This window comes from Eretmochelys imbricata, chromosome 6 (genome assembly GCF_965152235.1).
Source record: "Eretmochelys imbricata isolate rEreImb1 chromosome 6, rEreImb1.hap1, whole genome shotgun sequence".
In the NCBI taxonomy this organism is placed as follows: Eukaryota; Metazoa; Chordata; order Testudines; family Cheloniidae; genus Eretmochelys; species Eretmochelys imbricata.
The window spans coordinates 50,320,119-50,334,871 of record NC_135577.1 but is presented as its reverse complement, the minus strand read 5'-3'; the positions used below and the strand labels follow the sequence as shown (position 1 = coordinate 50,334,871).

The following is a 14,753-nucleotide window of genomic DNA, read 5'->3' as shown; positions in this document are numbered from 1 at the left end:
GAATGCTTTCTTCTCCTCTGCAAAAGAAGCCTTAGTGACTGGATTCTATAGGTGAGCAGTAACAGCCAATTGTGCTGTTTCAAGTCTCCTTCAAGCATCTCCTTTTTGAAGTTGATCTGCATGTATGGAACAGAGAGAATTATAATTCACTCCTAGTTCATATTTACTTCCATCTTTACTAGTAGTGTAGTTTTAAGCCCTGCAGCATTATGTTTCGTAGTACATTTTGTTTGTGGTTAGTTATTTAACCTCTAACCTTGTCCTTGTTTAAAAAGTGCCATGCAGCTTTTAATGGGCAGTAGTATCTGTATTTGATAGCTGTGATTAAAATCGTTTGGTTTTCTTACCTTGTATTCACTTCATATTAACCTAAGTCTAATTACCTTGTACTGATGAAAGAAAGGTGAGGAAAAAAGTTCAGGCCACTTAAATCTTTTTGTAGCTAGGCTTGCACATTTTAAAAAATGTCCAAGCTAAGCCTGTTTTTATTTGCTTATTTTGCAAATCTGCATTTTCTTCATCCAGTGTCTACTTTTTTTCTTTGACAATGTGATAAAGAATCTTAAAGCTACATTTTCTTTAAGTGAATACTGTCTGCACAGAGTCCTTTTCACTATCTCCCTGTTTTATAGCATTTATCTGTTTTGCAAGGAATAGGAAATATTTTTAAAAAATTTGTTTTCATGATTGCACTTGCCTTGTTACTATTTCAGTTATGCAGATTCTTGATGCTGTGGAGATTTGTGCTTGATGACGCCAAGGCAGCTGCACGTTGTTAGCATTGTAGGTTGTCAGATGATCATGTGGGATTCTTGCAGCATGCAACATTCAATAGGATTGAAAAAGGGCTTTTGATGCAAGGCATAGCTTTCTGACTATATTTGTGCCTTTTTAGCTGGCTAATACAGAAAACAGATCTAATTTAAATTTTAAAATGCTGCCTCATTTTTCTTCTGGTTGGTTTCATTTTGGCTTCACTAGAAGATGCATCTGGTACATCCATGATTGAGGAGTTTATTAATGATATTGTCATTCAGCTCACTTACTTTCTTTTCTTTTACAATCCTAGCTAACCCACAAATGACATGATCACACATTCATTCAGTCATTCATATAGAACACAAACCACCATGCATGATTTCTTCCTCTTTCTCTCCTCTGTCTGCCTTTTCATTCCCTTTAAGTTGCATTGTCATGTTCTCTTTTACCATTAAGCTTTGTCTTTTGTCTTTCCCCCACATTGTTTGCTGTTGGTTTGTTTTTTTTGTTTTGTTTCCCCATGCTTGGTTACTGCAATATTATTTGATTAACTGGCTGTGATGATGATGAACCTGCACACTGGAGGAGCAGCTACTACAGTGGTGATGAAGGGATGTAATAATGGTCGCTATCCTCGGAATTCTCTCTACAGTGACTGCATTATAGAAGAAAAGGCAGTGGTCCTGCAGAAAAAAGACAATGAAGGATTTGGATTTGTGCTCAGAGGGGCAAAAGGTATGTATTTTTCTGTGTGTGTCTGTGTGCATGTGTAAAAATATATTTATATATATATATATATATATACACACATCTCTAAATAAACAGGAATTTATTCTTGGTGCACTTGGTTGCTAGACAACAGTGTTTGCTGTATGCTGTGCTACTCAGATGGATTTTAGTGGTTTCTGTTTGAGCAGTTTGGATTTTGTACAGAGCTGTCTCATTATAATTTTCCTTGAGGAAGAAAGTTTTAGTTTTATTTTTATTTCCAGGGCGGTTGCAACATTTTGCCATGTTTGCCATTCTGTTATCTATCTAAGCTAAACTACAGGTGTCTTGCTTCAGAGGAAAAAAAAAATCTTACCTTCTGTATTTCAAATGTCAGTCTATTAAAATTGTCTGTGAATAGAAAATAGAAAAGGCAGGTTAGGGTTTTGCTTAAAATAGGTGTGGACCTTGTGCAAGGTGACATTGGTACAGTTTTAGTATGAAAATATGATCCTTTTTTATATATTCAGAAGCTGCACATATGTTGCATGGCCTGTAGTGTGTTCTAAAAATTGCTTTTCTTCCTATGTTAAAATGTTAACCTTTTTCTTAGAGTAAAATCTACTTTTAGAGGATTCTTAAGAGTAAAGCCTTACATTTAGTGCTCTGCTTTTTAACTTCAATGACAGTAAATTTTACTCCTTTTATGTTTGAAAAAATATATTGATGGTATGTCCCATCTCTTGCTCCCCCTCAGTTTTTCTGTGGGTTCTCCCTTGCCCTGCCTGGCTCCAAGGCTTGCCCACATGTGGTCATGAAGGATATTCCACACCCTCATTCTGGGAACACCATTTTTTATCTTCCCTCACTAAAATTATTAATACGATCTCTTTGTTTTAATACCAGTAAAAGGATTTATTCTGTCGTCCTAGTTAAATGCATGTGTGTGGGGACCCCCAGGAAAGCCAATGTCTTTATCAGTTTGTTGATTAACTGGCATGAGTTGTCTATGCAGCAAAAAGAGGTTACACCCTCTGTGGAAGCCCAAGTATTTCTCAGTCACTCTCATGCTCTCTCTCACGAGAGTCTGAGTTCCTCAGGTAAAAGATCCAGTGCCCTTACTAATCCTAAATCTTTTCTGATACAGGGCTGCTACTGGGGCTGCTGTGCCTTCTCTACTATAGAAACTGATATCTCTTCTGTTCATGTTTTGAGATGCATATAAATTATAAAGAATAACTTAACTTGATTTTTACGTTTTCATTTAATGTTGATAAGACTTTTCCTTACAGCTATAGATCATAAACCATGTTAGTCAGCTCTTTCAGAGAATGAGATGGGCATTTTAACATATACTACATTTCCAAAAGGCCTTGACATTCACTATCAAAATTGAACTATTATTGCACATTTTGATTGCTTTATGTGGCAATAAAAGGAAATATACTTTTCAAAAATGGAGAACTGTAGAGTACCAAGGCCAAGGGATTGCCTGTATATAGATTATTTGTGCGGCAGAGGCCTAGTTTACTTTCAGCACCTAGTATGTTTTTACATAAATCATAATGATAGTCTTTTTTCAGTAAAATTATATTTGCAAATACTGTGTTATTTATTTGTAATATGACATTTATTTTCAAAGCTGATACACCTATTGAAGAGTTCACCCCAACTCCAGCCTTTCCTGCTTTGCAGTACCTGGAATCTGTGGATGAAGGGGGAGTAGCATGGCAAGCTGGCTTGAGAACTGGAGACTTCCTGATTGAGGTAGGAAAACATGGAATTTGATTGTGAATTCTGATGGGGGAAAAACATTGTTTTATTTTGAAAAACTTACCTTGAAGAACTGTAAATTATGCTTATGACCAGTAGTGCAGAGGATGCTGCTAATATATTAACAATAGTATTTTGGTTTCATGTATCATTTTAGGAAAGTAATAACACAGAGATTCAAATGTTTCGGGTAGAGCTTTTGGTTTTAGTTTGAAAATATACCATGCGAGAAACTCCTGGTGGTTGATTCTACTTCTGATTTGGGGTAGTTGCATAGACTACTCATTCTGTGACTTTAAAAAAATATATTTTGAAGGGTCGCTAAACTTAATTTTTATAGCATTTATATTAAGCCCCTTTTTGCAATCTTGTGTTGGGTAACAGTGGGGAATAAATGAAAGGACTTCAATAGCACAGTATAAATTATTGGTGACAACATTCTAAATGCAAATTAATTTCTAGACAGTAAAGAGATTTTATTGACGTCTGAATTAATTTTATACAAAAGGTAAACTACATTATGTCCTTTAATTGCATCCACAAGAAAGCCTCCATGCCAGATTTTATATTTGGTAGATATGGCCAGTTAGCAGAGGATTGTTAAAGACCAGTAGCAAGAAGTACTGAGTGGTTGGTTGGTTGGTTGGTTTTTTGACTGATTTATTGCTGTAACACAGGCCATGATAGTTTGGAGGATGCTTCCATTACAACTTTTGTTTCAAATAGAACATCACTTGTTATATTGTCAGCACAGTTGATGCTATGTTTCCAGATATGTTTTGCAACATGAATCTACAAACTAAAAACAATACTGTTCACACAGTATATGCATATGTATTAGTGTTCAGATTTTCCTTCTGATGTTTTGTGTTTCTGTGCTGATTTATCTTTTTTTCCCCTCTCAGAGTTGCGTTTGTATTTGTCAGACTTTTAAGTTGGAATACAAAACAAATTCTGCATAGATGAAATGAAAGATATAGGGTTCTAGTCTATCTTGAATGTAAAGACAATTTAAGTTTGTAACTCCATGGTCATGCAAATATGCACAAGAACTCCCTATGTATCCATGAAAGAATAGACTGAATAGTTTTTTCAGGATACACACAAATGTACATGCCCCTCTGAGCTTTAAGTACATTTTATATACTGTATATTTACTTGAGGTATGTAACTACTATGAAACCTAGCAGATCATTGACTTCTAATTTACAGTAGTAAGTACATATCAATTTATATGCTTAAGCATGCAAAGATACTTTAAAAATGAGAATTACTGGTGTGATGGGTCTTTAGCTAGTTTGTTTTTAAGATTTTATTCTGGTAGTGCTAGGCATTTGGAGGATAACCTGCTATTTTATAGTGCTTTTTTTTGAAGATCTGTAAAAGTGTCAGCACTAAATTTTCTCTAAGTGACAGGTTTCAGAGTAACAGCCTTGTTAGTCTGTATTCACAAAAAGAAAAGGAGTACTTGTGGCACCTTAGAGACTAACCAATTTATTTGAGCATAAGCTTTCGTGAGTGAGCTGTAGCTCACGAAAGCTTATGCTCAAATAAATTGGTTAGTCTCTAAGGTGCCACAAGTACTCCTTTTCTTTTTGTCTTTAAGTGGTCAATTTTCACAGGGGCTATTCACAGTCAGCTTTGATTGATCGTGAACAATGGCTAACTTCCTAAAAAGGAGATAACAGGTTGACAAAATGACTTAAAAGAATTGCTTTGGAGATTTTGAAGAGGTGTAATAACTGTAGGATAAGTAATACTGTACAAAATTATAACTATAGTTATAACTATATAGTTAAAACTATAACTTTGGTTTCTTAACAAGCTTCATAATGAGTTAAATCAACTTCTAGACCCCAGTTCAGTAAAGCACTTAAAGCATGCATTTAAATACTGCCTTGAAGAGGGAGATTTCAGAGTAGCAGCCGCGTTAGTCTGTATTCGCAAAAAGAAAAGGAGTACTTGTGGCACCTTAGAGACTAACCAATTTGAGCATAAGCTTTTGTGAGCTACAGCTCACTTCATCGGATGCATTCAGTGGAAAATACTGTGGGGAGAGTTATATACACAGAGAACATGAAACAATGGGTGTTACCATACACACTGCAAGGAGAGTGATCAGTTAAGATGAGCTAATACTAGCAGGAGAGCGGAGGCGGGGGGGGAACCTTTTGTAGTGATGATCAAGGTGGGCCATTTCCAGCAGTTGACAAGAATGTCTGAGGAACAGACTCCCCCACTGTTCCTCAGACGTTCTTGTCAACTGCTGGAAATGGTCCTCTTCTGATACAGCACAAATAAAATTGAAGGAAAAATGCAAGAATGACCTTTCAGATTGAGAACAGGCAAGAGCTGGAGGTTATAATATACACATTAATAAGCACTTGGGTATTCTAGATTTCACATAACTCTTGTTAGCATTGATAATCCATCAGATAGGAAATTTGTTTCCCATTTGGCTTTTATAATTAGAGGAATACTGTGTAACTTGTCCTTTCAATTATTCTTACATTTTTGATATCTGTATGCATTATTACACTGTAGTACCTGCCCAAGTGGAAAAAATGAATAAGTATAGAGCAAATTACTAATGTAGTAAGGCACCAAATGATGTCTGGATAGTTTTCCTTGGCACTTACAGCTAAGTCATAGTTCCACAAGTAAACCTTCTCAGTGATCAAGCTGACTTGATGAGTATGATTATATTGAGCAATTGGATTTTTACAGCACTTATACGTTGATTAAATTGTATAAATATTTATAAACATGAAAAAAATTGCTTTTATGTATATGCTGGAGGATTGTAAATCAATATGTTTGCAAGAAAGAGTCAGAACACGGTACTTCTCTGTTCACCCTCTCACTGACTTGCTGGGTGACCAAGACCCCTCACCCTGACCTCTCTGCCTTTTGTTTCCCCTGTGTAAAATATAGGTCACACCACATCTGCTTCATAGGAGGGTTTCAAGGTTTAATTTTCTTAATGTATAGTGCTCTGAGATCCTTAGATGGAAGATGCTATAGAAACACAGAATATAGTATCTAGTGTAATTCACTCATGCTGATGCCATTAGGAAGCTATTTCCTTGTTCCCATATCTGGCTTGTGTAATAGTTCTCTTTTATGGCTGTTAGTCTCTCCTATTTTAGCAAAATTAACATCAAGAATTTTCCCTTACATTTGAAACAGCTTCTTATTTTACTGACTGATACTTAATCCAAAGATTCTCGGATACTGTATTTATAGGCTTATTTTTGCTACTGGAAACTTTTAGGAAAATATGTGGCAATTGTACTTTGAGTAACTTCATTTTCACATAGAAATAGATCCTTTCATTTGTATAAGGTATAGTTCTTTATCAATACATCTAGGGTATAGCCTCTCACATATTTTTTTAAATGTAACCCATGAACTCTTAATTAGGGTATAATTAAAAAATAGTTTAACGAGGCATAATTACATTGCCAACTTTGCAAAGGTTTAGCATAGAAGTATAGATTTTTAAGGCCAGTATGAACCATTGTGGTCCTCTAGTTTGACTTCCTGTTTGACTTTTTTTTTTCCTAGTTTGACTTTAGTGCAGGCCACTAAACTTCCCCAAAACAATTAATATTTGAACTAGTGTGTGTATGTGCATGTGTGTGACATATATCTAATAATGCATCATCATTGTAATGGCAATGTCATCATTAAACTAAAGTATACCTACTATAAAAATGAAACCATGTCTGGAACATTTTACTAAAATGATTTTATTCATTCCTCTTTAAGTGATGTTAAAAACTTGCATTTTCAGGCAGATTGAAATGTTATTATTGGAGTATTGATTGTTTTATAGTTCTAACTGGAATTCCAAGTTGGTAACTAACAATCTAATGTTTTATTGTTATAAAAAGAAGAAAGCAAAATTCAAGGTTGGTTTGAAAGATTTAAAATTAAGTGAATATTTCAGTGGGTAACTATGAAAAAAAACCAACAATTCTGAATTGATACATAGAAGGGAATCCATATTAGATTTATGGAACAGTGGTTTCTAGACTGAGAGATCGTAATAGGAATCCTTTCTCCTTTTAATCTAGTTGGTACTTAAGAGTCTGTAACACATTCTTGCCTTTTTCTTCAGTTGTTATTTGAAGATTTATTTGGTATAAATTTGTGATTTAAGTATGGATGAAATGGAAGCAAATCATTTTATTTTTATTGTATATGGCTTCATTTAATATTTACCTGAGATCAGAATATCCATTCTTTTGAGTGTAGATACAAAGAGAAGTAGTAATCATTTTGATCAAATTTTAAAAGCTGTATAATCAAAGAGCTGATTTTAGAGTCACAGGTTTAGCAGTAGAAGTTCTTTTGTTTCTTTATGGTACATTTTAAGCTTTGGTGGATAAGAACTGCATACAAGAATAATGCAATATTAAACTGATTTGACTAGCAAGCTTTTACTGTTGTAACCTAGATAGTGTAATTCTGAAAAGTATAGTGAAGCTTCATTTTTAATATCTGCATTGGAATATCAGATTTGTGTAAATTAGGAAAAATAGTAATTAAATATTTTGTGTGCATTCAGGTAGTACTTTAAGAATAGTTTTATTTTTTAAATAGAGCTGTTGTTTACAAACCTAATCCTGAAAAGGTACTAGTATGACTAGCTTTCTTCCACAGATATGGTTGAAATTCACCCTTGTGCAGGGGACCCACACAATGTCTTAAATCCCACTTAATCCTTATTTTGAGAATGTAAGTGGTGGGAAAGCCTTATGCTGTCCCTCTGCACTAAGGGGGATTTCATTCATGTGTGGGAGGAAGCGACTTGGAGTGACTTTTTGTAGGTTCAGGCCCTATGTTCATATCCAAAAAACTTCATAACATTTAGTTTTAGATTTTAGAGCAGCAGGGACCATTACAATCATCTACCTTGACATTCGATATAACATTTGGCCATAGAATTTCACCTATTTCAAGCCCACAAAACTTCTGGCTGACCTATGGCATTACTTAAAAATTCTAATCTTAATTTAAAGACTAGAGCCCAGATCCTCAAAGGGAAATAAGTGCCAAGCTTCCATTCAAATCAATAAGAGTCAGGTAGCTAAGTGACAGAGAATCCTTCACATCCCTCGGTAGGTTGTGCCAGTGGTTAATTACCTTCCTTGTTAAAATTTTGTCTGTCTTCTAGTCTGAATTTGTCAGTCTCCTTCCAGCCATTGGATCTTGTTATGACTTTGTTTGCAAAATTAAAGAGCTTTCTACTATAAAAGATCTTTGCCCATGTAGGTACTTACAGATCATGATCAAATCACTTCTTCACTTCTCTAGCATAAATAGAATTTCTTTAGTATCTCCCTGTAAGGGAGATTAGACTTTAAATAATTCTTAGATTTTTTTTTCCCCAAACCCTTTTCATTTTGTCAATATCCTCTTAGGTGTGGACAAGAGAACTGGACATAGTATTCCAGTAACAGTCTCTCTAATATTGTATTCTGTAGCAGTAATTTTTCCCTACTCTTATTCCCCACTCCCTTTATTCTGTATTCCCCTGCATATACAACCAAGGATCATGCTAGCTTTCTTAGCCATCATGCTGCATTGGAAGATCATGTTCAGTTAGCTATCCACCATGAACCCTCAGTCCCTCTCAGTAACAGTCCTCTCCAAATTACAGTCCACCATTCTATGAAAGTACATTGCATTTTGCTGTATTAAACCACAGGTTGTTTAAGTGATCCAGATCATTGTATGGAATTAACCTATCCTTATAATTTATCTCTCCAACAATTTCTGTGTCATCTGCCAGCTTTACTTGCATATCATTGATAAAAATATTGATTAGCATTGGGCGAAGAGCAGACCCCTGTGAGGAACCACTAAAAATATTCCAATGATGATCATTCCACGTTTACAATTGTTTTTTAAAATCTTATCAGCCAGTTTTTAGTCCATTTAATATGCGCTACACTGTTTAGGCTTATTTTATGTTCGGAAAGTCATGTCACACGGCACTAAGAAAAATGGCTTAGAGAAGTCAAACTATATTAATGCAGTTGCTTTTATCAACCAAACTCTTTCTCGTCAAAAAACGATGTCAAGTTTGTTTAACAAGACCTATTTTCTATAAGACTTTGTTGACTGGCATTAATTATGCTGCAGCCTTCAATATTTTGATTGAATCCTGTATCAGCCCTTCCGTCATTTTTGCCTGGGGTCACATCAAACTAATTGATAACTACCTGCAACTTCCATTTACACAGTTTAAAAAATGGCAGAATATTAGCTTCTTTCCATTCCTCCAGAACTTCCCCAGTATTCCAAGATTACTTAAATAATCAACCTCAGTGGCTCACAGAGCATCTTGATCAACTTTTAAAACAAACAAAATTCTTGGGGGCAAGTTGTCTGGTACTTCAGATCTAAATATGTTTAACTTAGCTGTTGCTGTTTAACATCCTGCCTAGGTATTGTTGGAATAGCAAGTATTTTATTATGATAATGAGTAGTGACTACATCATCCAGCTTCTTTCCAAAATACAGAACAGAAATGTTTATACTGTATAACACTACTGCTGTTTTTCTGCATTATTATTGACATTTAGTTCATCGCTGTCTAGTAACGGACCTATTCTATTTCTAGATTTTTTTTTATAAATCCCTTCTTTTCGTCCTTAATCATGCTAGCCATAGAGTTGTTTGCATTTTTCTTATCAATTATTTGTATTTATTATGGTTAATTTATAGCGATTGCTATCAACTTCCCCTTTTTCCCATTTGAGATATATAATAATTTAAAAAATGTTTATTGTTCCTTTCATTTCCATTTTTAACCAGGATAATTTTTTAATAAAAGAAGCCTTTTTTGATAGTGGAAATGGTTTGAGTATCTAGTAGAACATTTTGAAACAGCTCCCAATAATCATTCATGCTGTTTTATGTTTCCTTCTTGTCAATTTTGTTAATCATTTTCAACTTCGGGAAATAGACTCTCTTTTTAAAGCACCCTGTGTGTGTGTGTGTGTGTGTGTGTGTGTGTGTGTGTGTGTGTGTACATAATATTACTGGCTAGGATTATAGACTACTTAAATGTAATTAGGTACAAGTGATCATAACATAGGAAACCACTGTTGTTTTTTAGATCAATGGATCTTTAACTGTCAGATTGAAATCTAATATAGAATTACCCCAAATTTAGTGTATATAATCTCAGCCCTGTATGAGGTTGGAGATGACTTTTTATCCTGTTGCACAAAAAAGCCAAAAGAAATGCGTAGATTCAGAAACGCTGAAGGATTTACATAAAATGGCTCATTATAGGCCTCAGTCTGTTTATCCTTCCGTTTTTATTGTTGACTTTCTCTGTTGCATTAGTTTTTTAGTCTCTCTAAAAATGGGGTTGTTATCAGTAGCAGTTATATCATTTTTATACTTGAGTCTTTGCTCAGAAAAATGAGAAAATGAAGTTGTTGTCAATGAAGGTGCCTTCACCCCAATTCTATGCACCATTCACAGCTGTGATATTTACAGCGTAGCTCTTTTTTCACATGAAGGGTGCACGTGGGGCAGCTTCTCTTTTGCCTTGTCGCAAAAATTAGTTTATGAGAGGGCCCCAAAGAAACATCAGTGTTTCACTGAACAGCCACATCAAAGCATTTAGTGGCAGCCACAGTAGAGTACTCAAGGTAGCATGTATGAAAGCATCCTTAATTAATGAGCTCCTGTAAAAGTAAGACAGGTTACAGTGTCCTGTGTGAGACTTTGATTTAGACAAAGAGGAGGTCTATGGGATGTAGCCCAAGGCTATTTTTAAAATAAACCTTGCATCAGAGATTCTGATTGATTCAGTCTTTCTTTTTCTACTAAACGTTATGAGTTCCTGCATTCAGAATTCTAACCACTAGAGTTTACTGAGGCCTGCACTTATTTGATGAGTGTCTGAAATTTGTGCTCTTAAGTCTTTTTCCCTCCTCTATCAGGACATCCATTGTTCTTTTTCTTGTAAAGTTAATCTCTGTTTGCACAGATGTTTACATAGCCAAATTCAAATGGCTAGGCAAGCAATGGAGAAAAGAGAATTCTGTGGAATTATTCAGGGTTATTTTATAGAATGTATAATGCATTCCTATAGAATCTTCTTTAGTATTTTCTTGACTTGTGCTCTGGTTAACACTGGAAAATAGGAAGTGTGTAAGCCAGAAAAGAAGTTTAAATGAAAAAATTGTAAAGCAAACGGCTAATACTGGCTTGTGTTAAATTTTCTGTGTTTTCATTGTCTTTGTTCCGCTAAAAAACTCAAAGCTGACTGGCTAATGTCCACCCTAAAACAATACTTTGCAGTAAGTTCTGTCATTGCATCATAAAAAAAGAAAGGCAGCCAAGTTGGCAATCTCCTTCATTTGAACATTGAGAGAATGGCAGTGCATATTGTAGAACATTCTGGGTTCTATTGCTGGACAGTGTAGTCTTTGTATGTAGCTCACCAGGACAAACCAATCTACTGTACTGTAATCCTTACCTGAACAGGTAAATTAGAAGAATAACTTCTAATGTGTAATGGTTGGGTCATTACACATATTGACAGGTTTCAGAGTAGCAGCCGTGTTAGTCTGTATTCGCAAAAAGAAAAGGAGTACTTGTGGCACCTTAGAGACTAACCAATTTATTTGAGCATAAGCTTTCGTGAGCTACAGCTCACTTCTCACAAAAGCTTATGCTCAAATAAATTGGTTAGTCTCTAAGGTGCCACAAGTACTCCTTTTCTTTTTACACATATTGAATCTATTTCCCTAAATTAAGTTTCCTCACACCTGCTTGTCAACTGTCTAAATGGGCCATCTTGATTATCACTACAAAAGTTTTTTTCTCCTGCTGATAATAGCTCATCTTAATTAATTAGCCTCTTACTTATCTGGATGCATAGTACATTGCACTGAAAAAGTAATCTGGTACTGGAAGGCTAGCAAGAACCTCTGTGTATGCAGTATCTCGTAGCAATAGTTTAATTTCCCAAACATATAGATCAGACACTAATGTCTCCTAGGTCTGTGCTCAAAGAAAACTGAAATGGGTTCTGGTTTGACCAGCAGTTGGAGGTTTTAGGAAATCCCTGATTACCAATTAGTCACACAATTCTCTCTGAACACACTTTGTGAGTACAACATTCCTGATGCTAGATGGAATAAAAATTTCTACACCTCCTCCCTTTGGTCACAGTCCATAAGAAACTTTCTGTGAAAATTTTGGGTTTACACCTCTCTTACTTTTAAATCATGTAGGTGTTGGTATCAAGCCGGTATTGGTGTGACTGTAGGAATAAAATAGGAGTGATTATGCTTATGTTGGCCTTTGGGAATACCTACTGTTTATCTCAGCTTTTACAAACCTGAACAGACTCGGACCATGCTGAGCATTTTTGCAGTTAATGAGATGGCTTTTGCCTTCTTCCCTAACAAACCTGACACCTCAGAGCTTATTAAACATTATATGGTGTTAGAAGTTGCATGAAACCCAACGTTGAAACTGTTGTTCATCAGAGTCCACTGGATTTGCAAGGAAACCATGCAGAAAAGCGGCACCTGATTAAGACCCTTCTCTGAGTACTGCAAACAAAGCACTTTACCTGTAGGCAATGACACTACTCCACATTGCATGTCTAGATTTACTAGTATGAACATCTCACATTCTCAGCAGAATACCCACAGAGTAACGTGATAGATGAGAATGCTACTCAGGCTCACTGACTGTGACCCTAAAGATCAGTCACTAGTTTCGTTGGATCCTAAAAATACATTAATAAAAGAACTAGCTTCCTCACCACAGGTGCAAATGGGTAGATTAACAAGGACTTGACTTCCCACAAGACCTCAGTTATTCAAACCTAAGCAAATAACTCTCTTAAAAATACAACTGAAAGGCAGACAAAATCATTTGGCTGTTGTCTGGCATACAAAACCATTGCCCAGAATGACATCCAAGCAACCAGTGTGCTTCAGAACAGATGATAGCTAGAAGCTGGTATCACAGGTTCAGGGCAAGTATTCCTCCTCCATGGTCCAACCAGGGCACCCAGTTTAAGCTTCTGGGTCCCAGCCATCACCTCTATTTGGTGACCTTGGGACCAGGGTTTTTCCAGGCTGCAGAGTTCCCTGTTGACTCTGATATTCTCAGCAAGCCAGATGGCCTAAACAGGCCAGTATCTTTGCTTTCTCTCTAGAGGCTATGAACAGTGTAATTGCCCACAGACACAAGTTACCGCACACCTTTTGTTAAGCAAGCACGTTTATTCTTGGGGCGAAAGCATTACAGAGAAAACATTTAAAAACAATGAAAGATCCTACACGTGCTAAAAAGCTCACCAAATGTCACCCGAACTGAACCTCAAGCTCTGGTTGGTGTCAGACCTTCAAAACCCACAGCTGGCTTTTCTTCATAGTTACAAGTTCATAACTGTCTCCAATTCTGAACCAGAGTGCAGGCTGGGCAGTTCATCTGTTTCTTTATGTAGCTGGGGCCTTTGATCTAGTCTCTGGGAACAGGTAATCAGCAGGTAGTGATGCACTTTTCAGGGCATAGCTTCAAAAGGCTTGTTGGGGAAAGTGGGGGGAATATGCATTAACCTCTCCCTATGTATTCCCCCAGAAAATCCACTTCAGACTTACTCCCAAAAGCCTGTTCTTGTCTGACACATTTTCAATATAGTCTTGTGAATATGAGGTCTCACATCACATCTCCCCCTAGAGAGGTTGCATGAAATTTCAGCCCACAAAAATGCATTTTGCATTTACTGCAACAGACTCCCAAAGATACTTAAACTTAGTTTAATAAGGTCTCCCAAAGATATGCAGGAAATTGCTATATATGTCACCGATAGCAAATGTCTTTATCCTGCCATGACTTTGCTGTATTGTGGAGTTGGATAGTCCCAAAGTACCTCAGACATTACTCGTATTTACTTGAAATACCTGAGATATCATAGATACCTGCTTGATGATAAAATAAAATATGGAAACGTACTTCGTTGGGGAAGAGAAGGGATTGAAAGAATGTCAGTAATTATTATAACATGCAAAGGCTTCAGTCAAGGTTAGCACCTGGATCTGTTGGGCACTGTGCTAACATATCTTAAGAGATGGCCCCTGTCCTGGAAAGTTTGCAATTTAAGGGCCAGATTGTGATGTGATACTATGCAAGTTGATTACTGCCTTACTCTAAGAGTAGTTGAAACCACTAGGCGTTACTCTTTATGAATTTATTCTTTATGAATAAGGGTACTACAATGTAGTCCTCCTATAAATATTGTACCCGTGCCAGAGGAATAATTAGTCACAAGCACCATCAAAGCTGCCAGTACAGAATCACTATGCACCAACGTCACTAACGTTTCTGTGGTCTCCCAAGGATATGCAGGAAGCACAACCAAGCCAAAGGCACATTTTGATCAGCTTCTGGAGTAGTGGCCTTGCCCTAGGAGAACCAACCTGCATGCATACATACAGAACCCAAAGTATAACTGCATAAGT

At 36.2% G+C, this 14,753-nt stretch overlaps 1 protein-coding gene across 11 annotated transcripts in view; it reads left to right on the top strand.

Moving 5' to 3' along the window:
* The window catches only part of SHANK2 (SH3 and multiple ankyrin repeat domains 2), a 516,022-nt gene that overhangs the window by 325,411 nt on the left and 175,858 nt on the right, over nucleotides 1-14,753 (top strand). For 8 of the 11 annotated variants that reach the window (XM_077820166.1, XM_077820165.1, XM_077820164.1 and 5 more), the window contains 2 exons: nucleotides 1,412-1,494; nucleotides 3,110-3,234. In XM_077820166.1, coding sequence (XP_077676292.1) covers nucleotides 1,412-1,494; nucleotides 3,110-3,234 — 208 coding nt within the window. Of the gene's footprint in view, nucleotides 1-1,319; nucleotides 1,495-3,109; nucleotides 3,235-14,753 lie in introns of those variants that run through there. The other 3 variants (XM_077820173.1, XM_077820170.1, XM_077820171.1) reach the window with 1 other exon arrangement.